This window comes from Erithacus rubecula (assembly GCF_903797595.1).
Source record: "Erithacus rubecula genome assembly, chromosome: 4".
Classification (NCBI taxonomy): domain Eukaryota; kingdom Metazoa; phylum Chordata; class Aves; order Passeriformes; family Muscicapidae; genus Erithacus; species Erithacus rubecula.
In genome coordinates this window covers 4,768,409-4,789,304 of record NC_136686.1, presented here as the reverse complement: position 1 = coordinate 4,789,304, position 20,896 = coordinate 4,768,409, and the positions used below count along the sequence as shown (strand labels likewise).

The 20,896-nt window shown below is 37.2% G+C and overlaps 1 protein-coding gene across 1 annotated transcript in view; it reads right to left on the bottom strand.

Moving 5' to 3' along the window:
* Window positions 1-20,896, bottom strand: part of TRIM24 (tripartite motif containing 24) — a 52,890-nt gene that overhangs the window by 16,525 nt on the left and 15,469 nt on the right. The window contains exons 2-7 of the mRNA XM_079304203.1: window positions 15,428-15,546; window positions 6,749-6,896; window positions 4,742-4,874; window positions 3,336-3,452; window positions 2,234-2,348; window positions 1,461-1,607 (exon numbers count right to left, since the gene is read on the bottom strand). Of these exons, the coding sequence (XP_079160329.1) occupies window positions 1,461-1,607; window positions 2,234-2,348; window positions 3,336-3,452; window positions 4,742-4,874; window positions 6,749-6,896; window positions 15,428-15,546 (779 nt within the window). The remainder of the gene's footprint in view (window positions 1-1,460; window positions 1,608-2,233; window positions 2,349-3,335; window positions 3,453-4,741; window positions 4,875-6,748; window positions 6,897-15,427; window positions 15,547-20,896) is intronic.

Here is a 20,896-nt window from a genome sequence, read left to right as displayed (position 1 = left end):
GTTGTCTTGCAGTTGTTTCACTAGAAATGTCAGAAACTGATACACCAAAATATAGCAGGTAAAAAACCTTGAGGAGTTCAACTCTTGTTTTTCTTAAGTGATAGATTATTTCCTGGAAAGAGATATACTTGGTGAAATAATCTTAACTGTTTAAATTATACAAGTTTGGATTTTTTTTTTTTTTTTTTTTTTGAGAGGAATTTTATAAGATCTTCCAGTATACAACTTTTTTCTTTCAATTTTAGGCAGGTCAGTTTAAGACTGTATTCAAAAAACATTTAACGTGTCTCAAGGTTTTTAAATTACCATGGAAAAATTATAATAAATTTTAATTATTACTGTTTTGCATAGAGATTTCCTTAGGATTTTTGTGTACACTACCAGAATCAAGTAGTATCAAGTACAGCCTGAGAGTACAATGAGCACTAATGTTTGCCTTTAGGTCTGATGGATATCTCTTCCTCTCTCTGGATATGCTGGAGCAGAAATTCCTCATGCTCTTCTATGCAATAATCCTTGGAAATAGATTTTTCCAAATGCCCACAGATAGATTATCTACTCAACTCCTGAGCAGCACCAACTTTCTAAAGCTTAATTTGATCTTTTGAAAAATATTTTTCATTTGCTGAGGCTTTCTGGGCTAGATGGTCCTTTCTTTCAGCTGCCTAATGTTTATATGATTAAGATGCCTGAAACTCAACTTGTTTTTTTACTCATGTAGCAGAGTCTTGGTGGCAACACTAAGCAATTATAAACAACATGACTCAGTTTGATGTCCTTTTTCTCCATCCAATTAAAAAAAAAAATATGACTGGCTGAGGCACTATAAATAAGGCAGACCAAATGAATTTAACTACTTGAAGTTGATAAAAACAAGTAATATTCTGCTATAGCTTGCAGTATCAATAATGGATATTAAAAAAAAGAAAACACCACCACCAAAAACCAACAGCAAACCCAAACCATCCTGGTAGGTTCTCAACTAACCAGTGAAAAAATAAACAAAAAAACTTTGTGAACCAGTTTACAGGAATTGGGGGGGAAAAAAAAAGCATCTAGCATTTTTCCTCAACATTGCCTCAAATTTCTGCTATCAAGCACCTAGTTTAGTAACCCTTGGAAAAATCAAGGTAAGGTTTTGGTTTGATTTTTTTTCTTTCAAATTTTCTAGGATTTCTGTTTCTCATGAACAGTCAGCTTAGTGAGGCAACAGATCTTAAGAGTCACTACAGCAATGAAATATTTAATTTGTCATTGTTGGACAAAGAAAAGCCTTAATTTAATTTAATTTTTATCAATTTTGAAAGACTTCAGTGGGAGATGAACCTGACAGAACAAAGACATAACAAAACTACAAAAACCATATATAAATATTCCAATGAGTAGAAAATAATTAAAAATTGTAATACCCCAGTAGTCCTGACATGTGAATGTATATGTGACTTGTCTTCTAACCTTACCAGGCGTTTACTGTACAACAGTGCTGTGCTGCTCCCACTGGAAACTGCCCATTTGGAAAAATTCATGACATGTTCCAGCTGTTTGGAGAGACCTGCCACTTCCTGTTGTTGCTGCAGAAGTTTCATCCTATGCTCTTTTGCCAGAGTCTGCAAATAGAAAAGCAGTTCCAGTCAAAAAGTTCAATTTACAGTTAAAAGGCATTAACTTTAATATTGGTAATTCACAATGATCACATGGTTTCACTGAGCTCCTCTAAAAAGGACTCCTGCCCACTGATACAGCTAACAAACAGAAAAGTCAGTTTTTTCTGACTTTTACTGACACAATTACTCAAGATATCAGGACTTTATGTGCTAATGACAGATTTTTACATATATTTTTATATATGTATGTGTGTGCCTTTCTACATACACACACACACACACACACTTTTTAAAACACAATTGGAGATAATTTTTTCCAGGTATTCATTCTAGACAATTCTCTCCTGTGATTTGCAACTGGATTACTGAATTTATGAAAAGTTCTGATAGAATACTTTTCATGCATGGTATGTAAAATTATGAATTGTAAAAGCATGGAGAAAGAAACTGGCCACCCCTCAAAAACCAAACTTTCCTCCACCAAAAACCCCACTTGCTCAAGTAGCTTCACTTTGGAATCATGAGAGGACATGCACAGGGGACTAATGTTAGAAATTTACTTTAATGTGAATACATAGAAAAAAATATTAAGACTGAGATTTTTCTTCTTATGATAGAAATGAAATTACCTCCAACTGATGCAGCAGAGCTTTTCCCTTTTTATTTATTTCTACCATCAGTGTAAATATGGCAACTTTAATATCCTGTTCCACCTGCTTTTGATTCTGATTCACTTCAAGGATTCTGAAAGTAGATAGGATAGAAAATAATGTTCTTTAGCTCATAAACCCATCCTCTAAACAGTAATAAAAAAAAAAATCTGTTGCTTAGAGTACAATACTTGGTCATATGCAACAGTTAATATATGTATCATCAGATAGTTATAGCCAGGAAAATTACTGGGAGAAACAGAGCAAGTAAGAGTGACCTCTGATAGAATTAATTATCTGGTGGCAAACTCTCATGCTGTAACTCTGACATCTGCCATTAATAAAAATTAAATGCTCATTGTAATTAAAACTGTCCATTATCAGAGTTCCTGCACTTTTCTGGAATGGTCCATGCTAACCAAACTGCTCAAGCCTCATTTCCATCTAAGGTAGAATGGCACTAATTTAGCCATTTCAACAGCAGTGCTCAAATCCATAACAGCAAAGCTTAATGTTATATTGGGGAAACCTTAACTGCAAAGATGAGGGAAGGGTTCAAGTCACACTTGGCATCCCTGACTGTGCTGAATCTCCCTGGGTGCTGCTGCCCCTGAACTCTGCTGAAGGAGCAGCCACAAAGGATGGCTGCAGATTGCATTTTACACGTTTATTTTTCTCCCAGGTTTGCAGTACCCAGTGAATAGAGCCCCAAGCATAAATCTTCAAATACATGTCACAAACATTATGAAAACATGTATCATAACCTTTCACTTTCTAAGAGGGATCTACACAAAGTAAAATAATCTGCAGATGGTGAGAAGCATTTAAGATTGTCTCCTACAGTCTTTATTGCTTAAGTTGTTTGGTGCTGCCTATTAAGGCCACAGGCTGAGCAGAAGAATCACCTAACACAACCAACCATACTGAACAGGCAACAGTCACTACAGTGAACTTAAGAATTCCTTTTTCTGGAAGAATAAAAGAAGAAAGGTACAAAATACAGTAATTTAAACATTTCAAGAAACTATAGTATAAGCAAAGTTGACTTCTGCCAGTTTTACCCTCACAATCTGATACAAACCTGTCTTGGATCTGTTTCCCTGTATATTTTATGTATTTAGTCTTCTCCATCAATTTGGTGATTAGTGTCTCAATGATAACTTTCTGGTTCTGAAAAGCTTCTTCTATAAACTGGTACCTGTAGTAAAAAGCAATGAGGATTTACACATGTAAAAAGTGTGATATGCTTGCTAAAAAGCAGCATGACTTACAAAAGAACACTTCTTTATTTGAAGAAAGGGGCTGCTTAAATCCAAAATTTAACTGTCATAGAGGAAGCATTTCAGCAAATGCTTATATATTTCATTTATAGTATATTTAATTTTATAGTCTATTTACTGTCATACTGGGGGAAGAATTTACAATTTTCATAAATACAAAAGGATATTGTGTGACCATAGCCTAATTTTAGCAAAAGAAATATTAATGTTTTGAGGTGGTCATCACTTTTGAATGTGAAAATGCAGGTAAACTATTACTTCATGAAAGACTAGGATGCAGAAATAAAGAGATTGCTGAGTTGGTAGAAGTTGGCAACATTTTAAATCAAGGAACCGAAATCTTTAACAATCTGAGGAAAAAACAGAGGTGGCACATTATAAAATGGATATAAATCCTAAGAAAAGGAGAATAAAAGAGGAAGACTGCAACTCTACAAGAGCAGTATTGAGCCTGTTCCAAGGAGCAGCCAGCACTTCTTCACCTACTGACATTCACCTGGTCAGGCAAGTAAGCCCTTTGGTGGTTGCATTAGGTAGAGCAAGTTTGTTAATATTTAACCAGAGTGCATCTGTACAAAACACTACTGTATGAGTTAACCAGCAAGATTTTTGCCTTGCACTCAGAAGTTGTACATCATTCTGCTTTTCAGCTTCAGCCACCAGTAAGAGATAACCAAAAGAACAGCAACACAAAGATTTGAGTGCTATAGTGTTGTCAAAGTCAATATCAGCCAAATTGTAGGTTACCTCTTTCTTTGAAAGGGCTCTTCACAGCAAAAAACTCCCTATTTGCTCCATTCTGAAACTGTTTGGTAATCTTGTTATATAATCTTGTTGAAGGACAAATGGAGAAATTACACATAAGTGTACAGTTGCATAACACAGCCCTTGTGTTTTCTAAGGACTCTCTGAAGAGCTGCATAGCAACAAATTCTAACCAAATAACTTGACTGCAAAAAAGGTCTACTGCTTAAGTCACCAGATGAACAACTGGAAGAATTAGGTTTTATTCTAAATGCAACACACACTCATCAGTCACATTCTTTGGGATACAATCTCTGGTTTTTTTTTGAGTTTCATGTCTGAGCAGAAAATTTTAGTTTGCTCTTTTTTCACCTAGCTGTGTTCCATACAGCCAGAACTACAATGTACTTCAGGCTACCTTCCTGTAAGTGAGATGGATAAAGCATCCACTCTGCTGTGGTACCTGTGCTCTTTGTGCTCCAGCAGCTGACAGTCTCGGCAGGTCAGCTTGTCACAGGTTTCACAATACAACTTCAGCTGCTCCTTTTTGTGGTAAGGGCAGAACACTGGGCGCTGACTGGTCACACCAACTGCCTCTGTAGAATAAAGGACAGTGTTAGTACATCCTACTGAACCTGTTCAAGATTTGCACTCCCTAAATCAGGTATCAGGTCACTCACTGAGACTGTAACAGCCAAAAGCTCCAACTGCCATGTTTCACTTGTTGCTCAAGCATGGAGTCAGCTCCCTCTCTAATGGAAAATATTTAGAGCCTGTTTTAACATAATCTCTCCTGGCCCCACAAAACTATTTACAAAAGGAGTAGCCAGTACTGCTGTGGCTGCAAAAGACATTGCACAACCAGCAAGCTCCTTTCTTAAATGGAGATGAGGGGGTGGTTGAGTTAATTTGTGCTCTGTGCTCTTTCTCAGCTGACTTGGTGGAAAGGACTTTGAGGATATCAAGACATGGACATTCAAAGTGTAGAACACACAGAATGTAATAACCAAGAGAGCTGAACTTCCTTTCAGCACCCCATTCTTAATGGGTGACAGGTCTCACTTCAGTTTCTACTGTGCAAATATCAAAGGGTGCAGGAAACACCACTAGATAATAGAAATGCAATCTGTTTCTTTAAACAATTTAACTGACAAAGCCTGATTTCCTAGGAGTCAGGCTGCACCCTGAGTTCACAAGGATTATACAGCCTGTAATGAAAACTGGCTTCACACATCCTTCTCTGCAGATTGATAAGGTCTCTTTTTCATACCCATTCATTTATTTATTTTTGAGAAATCTGGAAGAAGTCTCAGATTTGAATCCTTCAGTCAAAATTCTTTCCAACTCATCAACAAACTGCCTCCCAAAGAGCCTGAGTACACTGAGACCATTCCTAGAACCAAGTCATGCTCTGCCCAACATCCATCAGCCACTTCTACTCACTTTTGTCCTCTCTTGAAAGTACACTGAGTACTCACTTTTGATTACCCATGTGTGAAAGTGGGATACAGAATACAGTGTACATCTTCAAAATACCATGATGGAAGATACCCTCTGAGCAATAGATTACCTCATAATACTAGATAAGGTGGAATGAAAATATTTGTTCTAATACATATATTTAAAAGAGTATGTAACAATTGCTAAAAACAAAAAAGGAATTTATATATTTACAAGAAAACTATGCAAGTCCAATGGATGTATTAGAACCAGTAGAATGCTTGTCAGCATCCTATCATGTTTTCATTATTCTCCTACAATGACACAGTGGGGAAAAACTGCAACAAAAGAGGTACAGAATGAATAGAAATACAACCTTTTCTACCACAGATTAGTTAAAATTTCTCAGAGAGGCTGTACTGTACACCACATTCAGCACTGTTGGTTCCAAGGCCCAGAGAGATAAAGCCTGAACAACAGAACTCAGAACTGAATGCTTGAAGCAGGAGGCTGGACTAGATCATCTCCTGAGATCCCTTCTAGCCTGAATTACCCTAGATCCTACTGAGGAAAAATGCCCCAATTCATAATATACTTCCCTTACATTTCTAAGGCAAAGCATTTCAAGGTCAAAAAATAACTTAGCTGAGACATTAATTTTGGCTGGATTTTTATGAGAATGCTGAAAAAAATATAATCTATTAGTGCTCCTTTTCCTGCTGTATACAACAGTAAAGCTCATGTTAAAACTCATGTTTAATTTGTTAGACCTCTGGATCCAAATGACTAAAGAAGTATTTTCTGCAGCTGATCTCCAAAGTCTAGACAATAATTTGCCATCAATCTATGTGAAAGATAAAATCTATGTGTATTCAGTGGTTTAAAACAACCAGTACCATTATTCAGCTTACCTGAGACAAAAAACTGGCAGAAAACCAGCTTTCAAGTTATCACTCTTTTTAAAAGTGTGTTGGTCTAATATAATTTTCAATGCAGAAACAAATTTTTTGTGAAATTATAAATATGTTACCTGGAGATACTTCCTCTTTCTGCCTCACAGTATGATCCTTTGTGAATTTAACTCTCTGGTGAGCTCTGATGCAGGTCTTGCACAACCACTCTACACATTCCACACAAAACCCATGAGCTTCTGCATTGTCTTCACAGCTTGTGCAGACCTGACAAGAGCAAGAAAAGGTGGCTGTTAAAGTAAGTTTGGAATACACACACACAGGTTATTTTTCATACATCATCAGTGCAGTTCCATAGTTTTCTGAAAAAAGTGAAATGAGAACAGAAAACTGCCTGAGGTACAGAAACATTATAAATAACAGCATAGAAGTAATTGAATGTGACTTTTCAAAGAAACAGGTCATTTTGTCAGTGTTACCCTAAAATCTTTGCCTGACATGATAAAAGTCAGACTTCTACTTTCTGCCATTCCCTGCACACTTAGAAGCCAAACAATGTTTAGTGTGTACAAAATGCTGTTGTGAAATATTTACTAATGACAGAACACAATTAACACTACTCTGATTTTAGAAGCCTCTCTCAATTCACACAGCTTTAATATCAGCTTCCAGTCATCCATTTGGTGACTTAGCATCACCTCTTGAAGACTGTATTCTATTTAAGTTTGTCAAAAAAGCTACCCCAGAATAGATTTGCAACCAATGCATAAGAATTATCAAACTGTGGCCTGTTAACCTCTGGGGCTCTTTGGACTATACCAAACAGACCTAGGGAAAAAAAAGAAAAGTAAGGCAAACAAACATGGCAGCAGACCAAAATCACTCTACACAGAGTAAATACATACACAAGACAAAATTGTTACAGTACCACAATCTGAACAGCCAGCTGAAAACTCTCAATGATGGACAACACCACTTCACACATTCATAATATCATTTCATTTCTACCCTCTCTTTACAATCCCTTTGCAGTCCTGCCTTCAGTGAGGTTTGGTAGTAAAAAATAGTGAACATGCTTATGCAGATCCTTCTTTAGGTAACTACTATTTCTGGCACTGTTTAGCACTGCTGCAAACCAAAGACTCAAGGTGCCTGAAGATTGCTACATCCTACAGATCACAGTGACAGATTTCTGCTCACAGGAGCAGCAAGGAGAAAATTTCAGGTTTTAGTTTTGTTTTCGGTTTGATTAAAAAAACCCAACCAAATGACTTCCTCACCCACACAAGGTAAATATAGATAAGTGAAAGAGGAAGGAAATATTTCTATCTTATGCAGATAAATATATATATATACATAGAACTATGCTCCAGTTTCCCCTTCAGGAAAAAGAGGAAAATTAGCACAAAACTTGCCTTAGGCCAGATAGCAAGTTATTGACAGAACTGGAATTTGAACATGAGTTCCAGATTCTCAATGCTGTGCTTATTCTTCTGGATCATGTTACCTCTCAAAGCAAGTATCTTCTGAGAAATGAAGTTACAACACAAGGGCTGTTGACCCCTCTTGTTGTCACTTGGAGTTTGAAGCAGTTTCTTTTCATTAAAGGTGACCTGCAAAGGAGAAAAAATTGGGCTTGTGCCCCCTTTTTCTGTTTCTTTAGAAAAATGAGGCCTGAAAGTTTTCTTTTTCAAAATAATCTCAAAAATTTAACTTCTCCTTGGTTTTTCTTTCTCTTCCCCTTCTCTTAATAAAAAAAAAAATCTTATTCCTATCCAGACCAGTAGACTAGGAAAAAACACCAAGGTCAGGACATCATAAAAACGTCTAGAAAATGGAATTAAAGCAATAAAAGGAAGTGAACTGTAATCAGGAAACTGAAAATGTTTTCTTTCTATCTTGATTTCAGCTGGGATAGAGTGGGGGTTTTCCTTAGTATCTGGCATAGCGGTGTGGTTTCAGATTTAGCAAGAAAGTAACACTGATAGCAACAACAGCACATCAGTTTAAAAGTATTTTAAAAGTATTCTTAATTATTGGGGGGAAAAATCCTCTCCCTCCTTTCTCTCTAGCCAGCTCTCTCCTCCTTTTTGTGCCAGTGAATCCTCTGCAGGAGTGTAATCAAGCCAGGATTACACCATCTTAGCCCAAGGCTCAGTTACATCAGCAATGCTGACTGGAGAGTGAACTGAATGGGCAGGACAAGGAAGTTTTCACATCAGTCTTGTTGCCAGAGAGGTGTGATTGTGCTGTGCCCCCAAATATCTAGACTTGTTTTTTAAAGTCAGAGTGGAGAGTAGCATACTGGATGTTTGGCTTTCTGGTGTAAAAGAAACCAGCAAAAACCAGTAAAAACAAAATAAGCAGAGAAAAAGAACAAAAACTCTTTCAGGCATTCTCTTAAGTCAAACAAGCAAAACAAAGACACAAAAAAAATAGGCAGGAACCAAAAGCAAAACCAACTAACCAACTTCCCATAACAGCCTTTCCAGATCACCTTCAACAGATGAACATGCCAGGGCATTTAGGTAAGTTCAAAGAATTTCTCAAGTTATTAATTCTCCCTAGATTCCAAGGGCTTCATCTATTTTCCCTTTTCAATATGCCTTAGTTGGGTTTTTTCCAACTGCTTTGACCTGCTGTATGTGGAATGAGATGAAAATTGTGATAAATGTGATTTGTGCTAACTAAATTGTAACTATATTAGCAAAATTGTAGTTATATCAATAGAAAATAACTGTTACAAAGCAAAAAAAGAAAGGAAATGGTGAGACAAAGCAGATGAAATCCTCCAGACGTTAGGTGGGAGTAATAGAAGGATGTAGGGTTGATAAACAGCATCTGGAAATATGGGCCAATTTGGGATAATTCCAGGCATTGGACACTTGGATGAGGTTTGTTGTGGGAACATATGCTTAGTTACATAACCCCAAGATTAGTGAGCTTGTGCCACCTGCAAGGTCACACAGCAAACACGAGAAAGACCCAGAGCCTTCATCAGAAATAAGATTCCTGAAAGGATGAGAGACCCCTAAATACCAGTGGAGCATGTGCAACATAACACAGTGACATAGATTTTAGGAATAGAAGCTAGGAGAAGCTTTCCAGAAAATTCTATATTAATATGCATTAATATATAGTATATAAGTGGGATTTTTGGCTTGTTTGTTTGGCATGTGAGGAAGGGTGAGCCCCTCCTGTACCCTCAGTCAGTTTTGTTTATGCTTTAAACAAACCTCAATTATACTAAATTTTCACTGCCAAAGTTTGTATGTACTCAAATATATGTATTCAATATACTTTGATTGTATTCATTTACATACAATTGCTGCTATTAAAAAAATATTGCTGCTAAATTTAATCTTGATGTTTGATAAATTGGACAAATAGAATGTCATTTATAACAACAAGGAAGTTTTCACATCAGTCTTGTTGCCAGAGAAGTGTGATTGTGATGTGCCTCCAAATATCCAGACATGCTTTTAAAAGTCAGAATGGAGAATAACATACTGGATGTTTGGCTATCTAGTGTAAAAGAAACAAAATAAGCAGTGAAAAACAACAAAAATGTCTTTCAGGCATTCTCTTAAGTTAAACAAGCAAAACAAAGACAGAAAAAAAAAAATAGGCAGGAACCAAATTAAAAGCAAAACCAACTACCCAAACATCCCACAACAGCCTTTCCAGATCACCTTTAGCAAAAACAGGCAGATGAAAAACATGCCAGGGCATTTAGGTAAGTTCAAAGAATTTCTCAAGCTATTAATTCTCCCTAGATTCCAAGGGCTTCATCTATTTTCCTTTTCAATATGCCTTAGTTGGTTTTTTTCCAACTGCTTTGACCTGCTGTATGTGGAATGAGATGAAAATTGTGATTCAATAACCAATAATCAGGTGCTGCCAAGTGAATCCAAACTCCTCCTTTGGAGTGTCAAAAATACATATCCCACCTTTATACTCTTCAAATCCACCAAGTGGACATGAGACAGATTTGTAAAGCTTTTCATTGATATCATGACTCAAGCTGCCAAAACAGCAGTGCCTTCTAGGTAGCATCACATTTGCTCCTATCCACTTGTAATTTGAAATAGCATTTTCAGATATAGCTTGGATTTTGCTAGAATTCCTAGTTATTAAAGTAAGCCATACAGCTAAAGTACATGGAAGTATAATTTCTGTAAATATTTGTTATGCACTTACAAAACCTAAAACTCATTTCATTCTTATTTTTGTGATCCACAGAAGCAGTGTTTCAGTGATTTCAAAAGAAAAATCTCCCTAGTTAACATATAAACCTTTATTCTGGTAAGACAGACATTTATTCTTCATTGAGTTTTTCTAGTAATTACATTTAATTCAGTTATGAGTTCTAGTATTTATAACCCCAGGAACTGTTCATTCAGCCTTCAGTCAAATTTAATGAAAGCAGAAATTACTCAGCATGTTGCAGGTAAGTGCTATTTTAAGTAAATACACAAGCTTTTATGGCAGAAAAAATACATTTACTTGCAACATTTGAGGTCACAGGCCTGTCTTCTCAGCTACTGTAGTAAGTAACCACTCTTCCAATTAAATACACTTTGAGTATTAAAGAGATTAAGTAATCAAGCAAAGGTTTCAAAGGAAGAGAGCAAAGTAGTCCAGACTAATATTCAGTGAACTCCAAAATTCACCAATGTAAATTAGATGCAGTGGTTTCCCCCACTGGATCCAAACCTCACTGATGCTAATTGTTATAAAACTATCAGACACACAGAAAATCACACACCAAAGACAGTGACTACATGTAATTCTAAATATGAACCATTTACTGACAGCTCAAAATGCACAACATCTGATCAACATGTCCCTCTTACCCACCATCCCATCAATATCACATCTCTTCAAAGCATACAAGAGCATATTGTGACTCCTCCTGGGTCTGTTACCCACCTCAATAAACCACTGGCTTTCAAAGATGTTTTGGTCACAGGTACAGCTTTTATAAGCTGTTTAAGCATAATAGCTCTTCTTTGGAAAAACACACATTGGTTCCTTTGGCACCACACAAACTTAAAGAAACTTATTGTTCCAAATTCTCCTCATTAATCACCTCATTATGGCAGTCAGACTTGCTTTCCTATTATCTGGATCTAGTATCAGATCTAAGCTGATACCTTGTTTTTTTACTACATTCCCATCATTTCACATAAAACTCAGTTGTTCTTCATTCCAACACAATATTTTAAACTCTCAGGCCAGTAACTGGTGAAGATACAGAAAGTTATTCTTATAATCAAAAATATTTTTAGATACATTGTTTTGGACACAGAAGCTGTGAGAATTAGAACCTAGACTAAAATGCACTGCAGGATCAGTATGCTGCACCAACACCCATGTTACCTCTAAGGTCTTCTCTCTTGCATCAATCTCACATTTCTCATTTTTATTTTCATGGCTTTGCATAGGCCATGTACTTCTGCTAAATCCCCCAAATTTCCCTCAGTCATGTACCCTTTAGTCTTACCCAAATCTAGCACTTGCTTCAGCTACATCTCTTAAGTCTGAAGCCCCTCTCTGCTCACTCATTTGAATGAAGTGTAATTAATTTTTATTTTCAAACTTCTCTTTGGAAGCCAATAATTTTGCCAAGTCTTTCAATAAATCACAATGGGGAAAAAATTAGAAAGCATCTGCACTTTCAAAGTATTTATGTCCTAGCTCTCACAACTTAGAACAATTACTTTCAGGAAGATCTCAGCTGTATTTGCTTTAAGTTTCTTTTCTTTTGCAAAGTTTCCTATGCTAATAGCCAGCACAAAACCTTTAATGCTACCCAGGAAATCTCTCATGGAACACATACTAGGGAGTTCTATACATTGTTCATGCTCACTTGTTGTGCTCTTGAAGTTTTCAGTAGCAATTGCTAGAAAGCACAGCTATGCCAGTAATACTGAACTGCCCAAATCAGGCTCAGGTAGGATAAACATGATTATAGACAGAGGAATAGCACTTCCATGGTTCTAGTTATTTTTCTCTTCCTACAATGCCAGGCTCCACAATATGCCATTCACTCCTGCTGTTTTAATTCAGTATGCTAAAAATTGCTTTAGCATTAGTACCATTTTGAAGCAAACATTTAATTTGCAAGAGGTCTTCTGCAGTCTGTGTTGGATTGAAATAAAGCAGTCCTTCCTGACAACACACATATAAGGATAATCATGGATACACCAGTGCTTCCAAGCCACAACAATATTTGCACAAAACCCATGCCTTGCTTCTAATTCTAATTTCTTAATTGCTCAAATAAAGCTGCAAAACTATTGAAGACAAATTAACTATCTCAGTAGAAAAATCCTATACAATAGCCACAGTTTTGCATAGAATTTGGATGATCTCTGATGCAATGCACTATTTCCTACAAAGTGTCAGTATCTTCTCTAATTTCTCTGATCTGTTGCCTATGCTAATGGCAAATTTTCTTTCTTTTCTCTTTGCTCCTTCAAAGGCAAAACAAGACAGGCTTATTAGAAGGCTGTGTCATCCTTAAACATAATAATATTCCCCCCTGGACAGCACACTAAATCAGTTCAACTATTATTGAGTTAACTTTGCTGTTCCACAACAGAGAAGTTTACAGAACAGTGTAGCTTTTTTCTCTCATGTCAAGGTACAAAGAAATGAACAAAAAAGCTTCATTATCACACCAAAATAAATCTATTCAAAGGAAGAGAACTGCACATCATTCATTTCCAAGAGGTAAGGTACACACTCACTCGAGGCATCTAACAAAACAACTGGCTCCATTTTTTTAGAAAAAAAACAGCAAAAAAGCACATGAATGTCCTATTCTGCTGGTCACAAAGTCTGCTGGTCTGCCTTCAAGTGCTACAGAAAGTGTGCTGAGTTCAGCCAAGGACCTCAGCTGAAGAACAGACCAAAGTGCAAACCTGCTGGTTTGTGTCAGGGAGAGGCAGGAACAAATACAGAATGGAAGACTAAGACAAAAATCTAGAAGGGATCTTAAGGAAACACAAATGCTTTCAAGAACTTCCTAGACATCTGCTCACACCACTCTATGAATAGAATTCTCCACTTAACTTTCACAGGAAGTAAAAAAAGTATTAAGAGGGAAGAGGGCATGATCAGAGACTTTAAAAAGAAAAGTTACCTCTCCCAAGGAAAACTAAAAATTCCATTTCTATCACCACTCCCCAAAGCAGCAGCTTCAAGGACTTCTTACATAACAAAGCAGAGGTTATGGGAGAGCCCCACCCTCTCAAAACCCCCCCTAGATTTAGGACTGCTTCTGCTTAACATTATTTGCTATCTTGCTTCTCTTCCTAATTTTAAAGTCACCATGAAAGTTATGATCAAATTTTCAACAGGGACTACTCATTTTGTCAATCTTACTGGTACAGTTTAAAGAAACTGTGTAAATCTCACAACCATCTGCAAAACTCAGTTTCTTGCAATTCCCAGGGCACAAACAAAACAAACAAACCAACATTTCCCATTGCTAAATCCAAAAAAAGCCAAGTTCAAACAGTCCCACATTGCAAGAACACAACTTGTACTTCCAGCAACTCTATTTCAGTTTCAGGTAAGATCTACCATTTCTCAGAAATCTAGTTTCAAAATTCCTTAAAATTTGAACAGTTTAATGGCTTGCAAGACAGAAGTTCTCTTCCTCAGAGATGAGGACACCACTTATGCCTTCAATAGGCAGTGAGTTGGCATCATGAACCTCACTGGGTCCTGACATCTGCTCCTGAGATGTGGCTGTTCACACACACAAGCACAGATTCCAGCTGAGCCTTGAAACAAACAGAACCCAAAATAAAGGAGCTCTAAGAAGCTGCCCCTAAAGCAAACAGCTCAAGAGCTATGAATACAGCCCCCACTAAAATGGGAAAGTGAAAAAGAGGGATTTCCAAAATAAAAGGAAACCATCATCCAAATATTAGGGCGTGAGTTGGAATGCAAGCCACATCCATATAGCAACCTTACTGTACTGTTCTTATGAAGAATGCAGTAACATTCAAAGAGGCTAAATTATTTACAGGAAGTTCCTGGAGTTTAATAAAAAGTTCATGAGTAAAGAGATGCATGAGATACTCCCTTGCTAGCTAAAAATGAAGACATGCAATATTTTGCTAACAGAGATTGTTCAATTGTGATCCTACACAGATGTGACTATTATATTTGGTATAGCTTCCATACTAGCTAGTACCTGCCTCCTCAAAAAACATCATGAGAAAAATCCACAACCCAGTATTATCATTCTTCCAGAAAACCAACTTTTATGAGATGGCTATTACTTGACTGCAGAAGAAAGAAAAAGCAGTCTACATGAGGAAAACAAACAAGAAACCCCAACAATATACCATCCTCCCCAGTTAGCATTTTGAGCCTCTTCCTTGGCAACAGGACTCCAGCTATTTAATCCCATGTTTTGTCAGTAATGTGATAAAGTCCACTTAGATCTCCTGTTGTAGTGCTATTCAAGTCTCTGCTTCAAATACCCTGTTCAAAGTACAGAAATTTCCATTCTAATGCCTATTCCTTACTTTCATCTTTTGCTACTAAGATGCAAGTTTTTATCAACAATTAAAAATAGTTTATTGAAAAAATAACCACCTTTTTAATGTGCATTTTCATACATTTTAACTGATTTTCTAAAGCAGCTACCCCTTGTGATGTCTAAGTACCTAAAGCTCTGTCTGCATATGAAGAACAAAAAGGCCACACAGCAAGAAGCCAAGGGTATGCACACACATCCAAAAGGTGTTAACTTGATTACATGTTAATGCACTTACCTGATTTGATTTCTCTACTGTGCTACTGGGAACCTCTGTGGTATCCTTCACAAAAAAGTTATCTATGATGTGTCTCTCTGCACATTCCTGACCACAAATGGGACAGCGGATAACACCGACTGGGGGGAAAAAAAAATATCTGATTATGCTTGCACAAACTAAGATATATTAAAACAATTTCAAAGACAACTTGCAAGGATAAATATTTTTGAAAGAATGTTTTAATACTCTCCTGCCAATAAGGTGTGAGCAAGAAAAAACAAATTCTCATTTATCACTTAAGTAACATTTACCTGTTCTTTATATGTTCTATCACCCAAGGTCAAACACTGTCTTGTCTCAATGCCATAAGGAATTTGCCTTAATCTCATAAAAAATAATTATTTTACTATAAAGGAAATGTATTCCCATTGATGATTTGTTAGAGAATGGATTAAAGTAAACACTTAGTAGTGTGGAATATTAATAAGTGACACTGAGTACACACATCCACACACACATCCATGGCAGCAAGGTGATGTGACTGACCTTCATCCATGTCATATGAGAACACAAATGCATTACATTCAAAATTAATCAGGCAGGTTGTAGAGAGGAAGAATGGACCTGTATTCATATCATGGCTACCTTCAAAATTAAGTAAGGGAAAGCAAGACAAACTTAGGAATAAATAAGCAAGGCTCTCTCCCTCCTCTCCTCTAAAAGACACAATGGGGTACAATTCTAAGACAGAAACATTCTTAGGCTCCAGGTTGAAGTAAACTAAGAACCAGTAACACAAAGGGTTAAACAATTTCCATTCTCAACAGAATGGAAAAAAACCTGGGGCTGAGCTGTGAGTAGACTAGGTTGAAATGGAAAAGATCTATATTAACATTTTTGAGCAGACACCTTTTGTAGCTGCAGAAAATGTCTTATTAGCACTGAGGCTTGGTTTTAACATCCTAGAAAAATCTCTGAAATGCTAGGCACTGACATCTTGCTTGAAGAAAACTACCACAGTCATTACAATCAAAAAAGGAAGCAATTGAAACTAAATTAGGCTGAAATAATCACTTAGTACATGGAAATCACATGCAAAAAGCCTATGGTAAAACAGTCATGCAAGTCTACCCTGACACAGATTCGAGACCTTCTAGGGCCTTTAAAAAGATCTGTTTAACTTGTTTAACCCAATGAATTCAACACTAGGGTGTAACTCACCACTTGCATATTTAACTAAACCAGCGTGGGCTTAAATCTGCTCCCATTTCATTTTTACAACAAAATGCAGAAGTACAGAAACTATTAAATATTTCACTTACTGCAGAAGAACTTAATTCCTTACTCTAAGTGCTTCATACAAGATTTAGGTAACTTTTTCATAAGATTCTTCCAACAGATGCTCAAGATTTAACTGGCAATTCAGTATAAATCAGTGCCCCAATAAAAGTCCACCCGTTTCACTAAAGCAATTCATTCTGGAAAACCAGCAAGCAGTTTTTCACTTGTTATCAAGGCATTTCACTTTCATCTAAACAGCTATGATGTTAAGCCTGATTTTACTCTAAGTGCCATTTTACCAGTCTGCATTTCAATACACATTTGTGCAGCTTCCTTTGATATACAAATTCCATTTTTTGGCTACAACTTTTGTAACATTTTTTTATACCATCATCTGCAAGGATAATTGAGAAATTCAGTTCTGGTAAGTCAAGTAGCTAGCAGAGCTGCAAGTACTGAATTTCTCCTGTAATTAAGCAAATCAATTTACCACAGTCAAGAATGAATACATTTCTTAATATTCAAGCTACACACTTTCCAAAAAAGACTATTTTTTACGTTCTTCAACAGCACCAATTACAAACCACCCTCCCTCGGTTCCCTCACTGCTCATTCTTGACCCTGACAAAGCACAGTGCTCTGGGTTGACACCAAAACCATCTAGGGAGGAGACTTCTAAGACAATTTGAAGCATTAAAAATAAGGTATTTTTTATTCCATCACACTGGACACATAGAGGCTATTTCCTCCAATCTGATGTGTTGCAAAACTTTACAAAAGGATATTTATTCCATGACCATAAATATTAATTACAGTGTACTTCCTGGATAATACATACACATCACTTTTCCTAGAACTGATTTGCATGCATCCACCTCTTAGGAGGAGTCCTTTTATGTTCCTACAGGGTCCTCTGAAGATCAGATTCACTCAAAGCCCCCAGTGTTACAGGTGAGCTTCAATTCCTTGAATTTCCTTGAATTTCTCAAGACATGCACTGTTGCCTCTTGTCACATAACTTCCACAAAACCCACTGTATTCCTCATTATCTGTTCATCTGGTTCCAGCTACGTGAAGCATCCTGTGTGTTGACTTACACACTCTTTTATCTAGTTCTTTGAAACACATTGTTCCCTTACTTGGACATTCTGCTCTGTTCCTTTTATCAAGGTCAGCACAGGTGTCTGAGTTGGTCTTTGCATGTGTTTGGGAGATGGGTATAGACACAGAATGAAGCTGGCAAAACAATTCAGGTATGGATGTATTTTTCCTGCCCTCCCAAGCTTCACTTTCAGCCCCTGCTCTGCTTCACTGACCAAAAGCACTACTGACTACAGTGAAACAACATGAGAAGCAGCACAAGGATGGAAAGAAGACAACACCACTACTGGAGATTAAACCTGGAGCCACTGAACCAGATCAGCAGCATTAACCAGGGTCTTTAAGTCAGCTTGAGTTGAAAATATGGAAGACAAGGAAGAGGAGGCAAGAAATTAGGAAACATACTAACATAAACCAAATGCTTTATGTGTCTTTTCACCAACAGAATATTTCCAATTGCCTGTTCAAGAAATCAATTAGAATTTCTAGTGTCAGATGGAAAATGGGTAAAATGAGGGAAAAGTGCCTATAACTCTCAAAATCTTCATTAATTTTCTCTTCTAGAATTCCTTATACTGTCTAGCCTTATGTCGGGTTTCTTCTGTGAGAGGGGGTAAACTTGCTTTAGTTATAATTTTGGATTGATGACTGCTAAACAAATTAGTTTTAACCCAGATTTAGTCAGCCTTGGGGTGGTGACTAAGCAAAAGATCTCAAGTATCAGGGTTTATATTCATCAAAGTAATTCTGTAAGATTCTTATCTCTTTTTAATGCAGCAAGCACAGGAAGGTGAGAACATATGACTTAAACTGGGAGGAGTTTCATAATCATCATGATGATAATTGTGAGGATAGTGTTTGAGCAGATCCCACATTTTGATCTGCTCCTCTGTTCCAGGTGTAAGGAGTTAAAGAACACAGTTGCTGTCTCAAACACTGTCACAGCCACAGAAGGACTTTGCCATGAGATAAGCACAGAATGGATTGGCAGGATGGCAGAGGTGAGATTGTGTTAGCTCACTCTGGGTAATGCATCCAGACAAAAACTCCCATTATGGAAATGTGGGTGCAGAAGTAACTCATATGCACACAATTGGACAAAGATCACCCCAAATTCTGGGACAGCTGAAATCTGCCACCACCACCAGCAGCCACTGAAGCTGGCTGAAAATGCCTCCCTGGATAGCTGGAACTTGGACTGTAAGATAAGGCACCACAGCAGGAACGTGAGATAAAAGGGGTGCTACTGTCTGAGTGCTATCTCAGATCTAGGGGGAGGTGAACCAAGCTGGGGGAGAAGAATGTACAGCCCATAATGGACACAGCTGCAGAATTTATGGGCTACAAGGAAAGCCAGCTCAGCAACTGTGCTGAAATCAGCTTGGACTTGGTAAAATATCATTCTGCAGGGGGAGATTGCAACCACCAACTCAAACAAAGAGGGAGACTGACTACATGGACTAATTAGCATTAGAAGCAAAGGAATCAATGAACCAATAGAGCAGTAGAACTGTGTAAGCCAATGAGCAGTAATTTGATTTTTCTGCTAATATGTATGAATAGTGAAAAGACCTGGAGATTCCCACTACTGAAAAGCCTAGGGATGAATAAAAATCAAAAGAATGTTGGATCTACAGGTAGTGACTATCTTCTACCTGATCTCTTTCTGCTAGTTTCCATTTCTTTCTACCTTTCTCCCTTACTTTCTATGTTAAATAAAATCTGTATTATTGACTTCAGCATATGATCTTTTTTGAACCTTAATTTGGGCAGAGGCACATCTCAATAGCTGGATCTTAGCATCAGGAGCATTGTTTTTTCACCTGTAAAGGGAGCTGGATCAAAGCACATGTGGCTCTTGAGTAGGATGAAAGAGAAGACCTCCACCCTTTCTAGCAGCATTCTTACAAAAACCAAGTAGTTGTGGAATCTCAGATGCAGATTTTGCTTGAACCAGGCCAGGACACCACAATGCTAACAGAAGTAGCAATGCTTCCTTGCTCCTTCATTTCTATCCTGTGGCAACAGGAAGATTTGTGCTGCCTTGCAGTGAGCTGGATTAGGGATTGCAATATGGACTCAATGGGGTTGTGCCAGGAAAGAAAAGTGTTTCCCCCAACTGGCTACAGGCTCCTGCATCTCTTTAAAGGAATGCTAGGCTGCATTTGAGGTGGGAAAATCCATGGCCCTTTCTTAGTCTTCTTCACAAGTTACATGCTGCATTCACAAGGGCATCTCAAGCTGATCAGTGGAATGGATTTATAGCTTATCCAGTATTATTTCCAACTCCAAACTCAATTTCCTGGGAGTACATTTGAGACCACTGAAGCCTCCCAAGACAATAGGAGGAGACTGTTCTGGTTTGCCTCAATTTTGACTCATTTGCGTCTTCACTGTTGCAAACAGGTTTCAGAGCCAATTTAATAAAGCCACTGGATGATCATTTGTAGATCCAAGAGGGTATTTTTGTTAGTAGATGCAAAGTGCTTTACTAAAAAAAGGAGGACTTAATAATTCCCTTTCTTCAGATTAAATCAGTCAAAAAACCCACTAGTTTTCTGGAAAAGAGCTCTCTTTATTAAATAGAGTGCTCAGAAGCAACTGGCAATTTTACCTGCAACGACATAATCATTACAGAATAAATAATTAGGGTTTTGTACAGCAATCTTTCCCAGTTTTACAGATGTTTTGCTTGAAATTCTAACTATACAGATTTCAGAGCAAAAAACATTAACAGCAAGTTAAACATGCAGTTACAATGTCTAAAACATGGACACTCTAAATAAAACTAATAAAAGGTATGCCAGAGATTGAAGGCAGCACCAGCTATAAGATTTTTAACATAATTACACAGAAAATTAGGGTGTTGCAACTGTGAGCTACACATTCTTTTCTCCTCTTGCTCTTTCTATAGATACCATTAATACTTGCAAGGCTCATCATTAAAATGCATGGGTTTGAGAGTAAACTGGTTATATTTACACAGGTCATGTTTCCCAGTTAAGAACAAACACTTAGAAAACTTAATTTGAGAGGCAGTATCATGTGCAATAACATCTGAAGCAATTTTTAAAATAATTACTGCTTTCCTCTTGCTTCTCATTA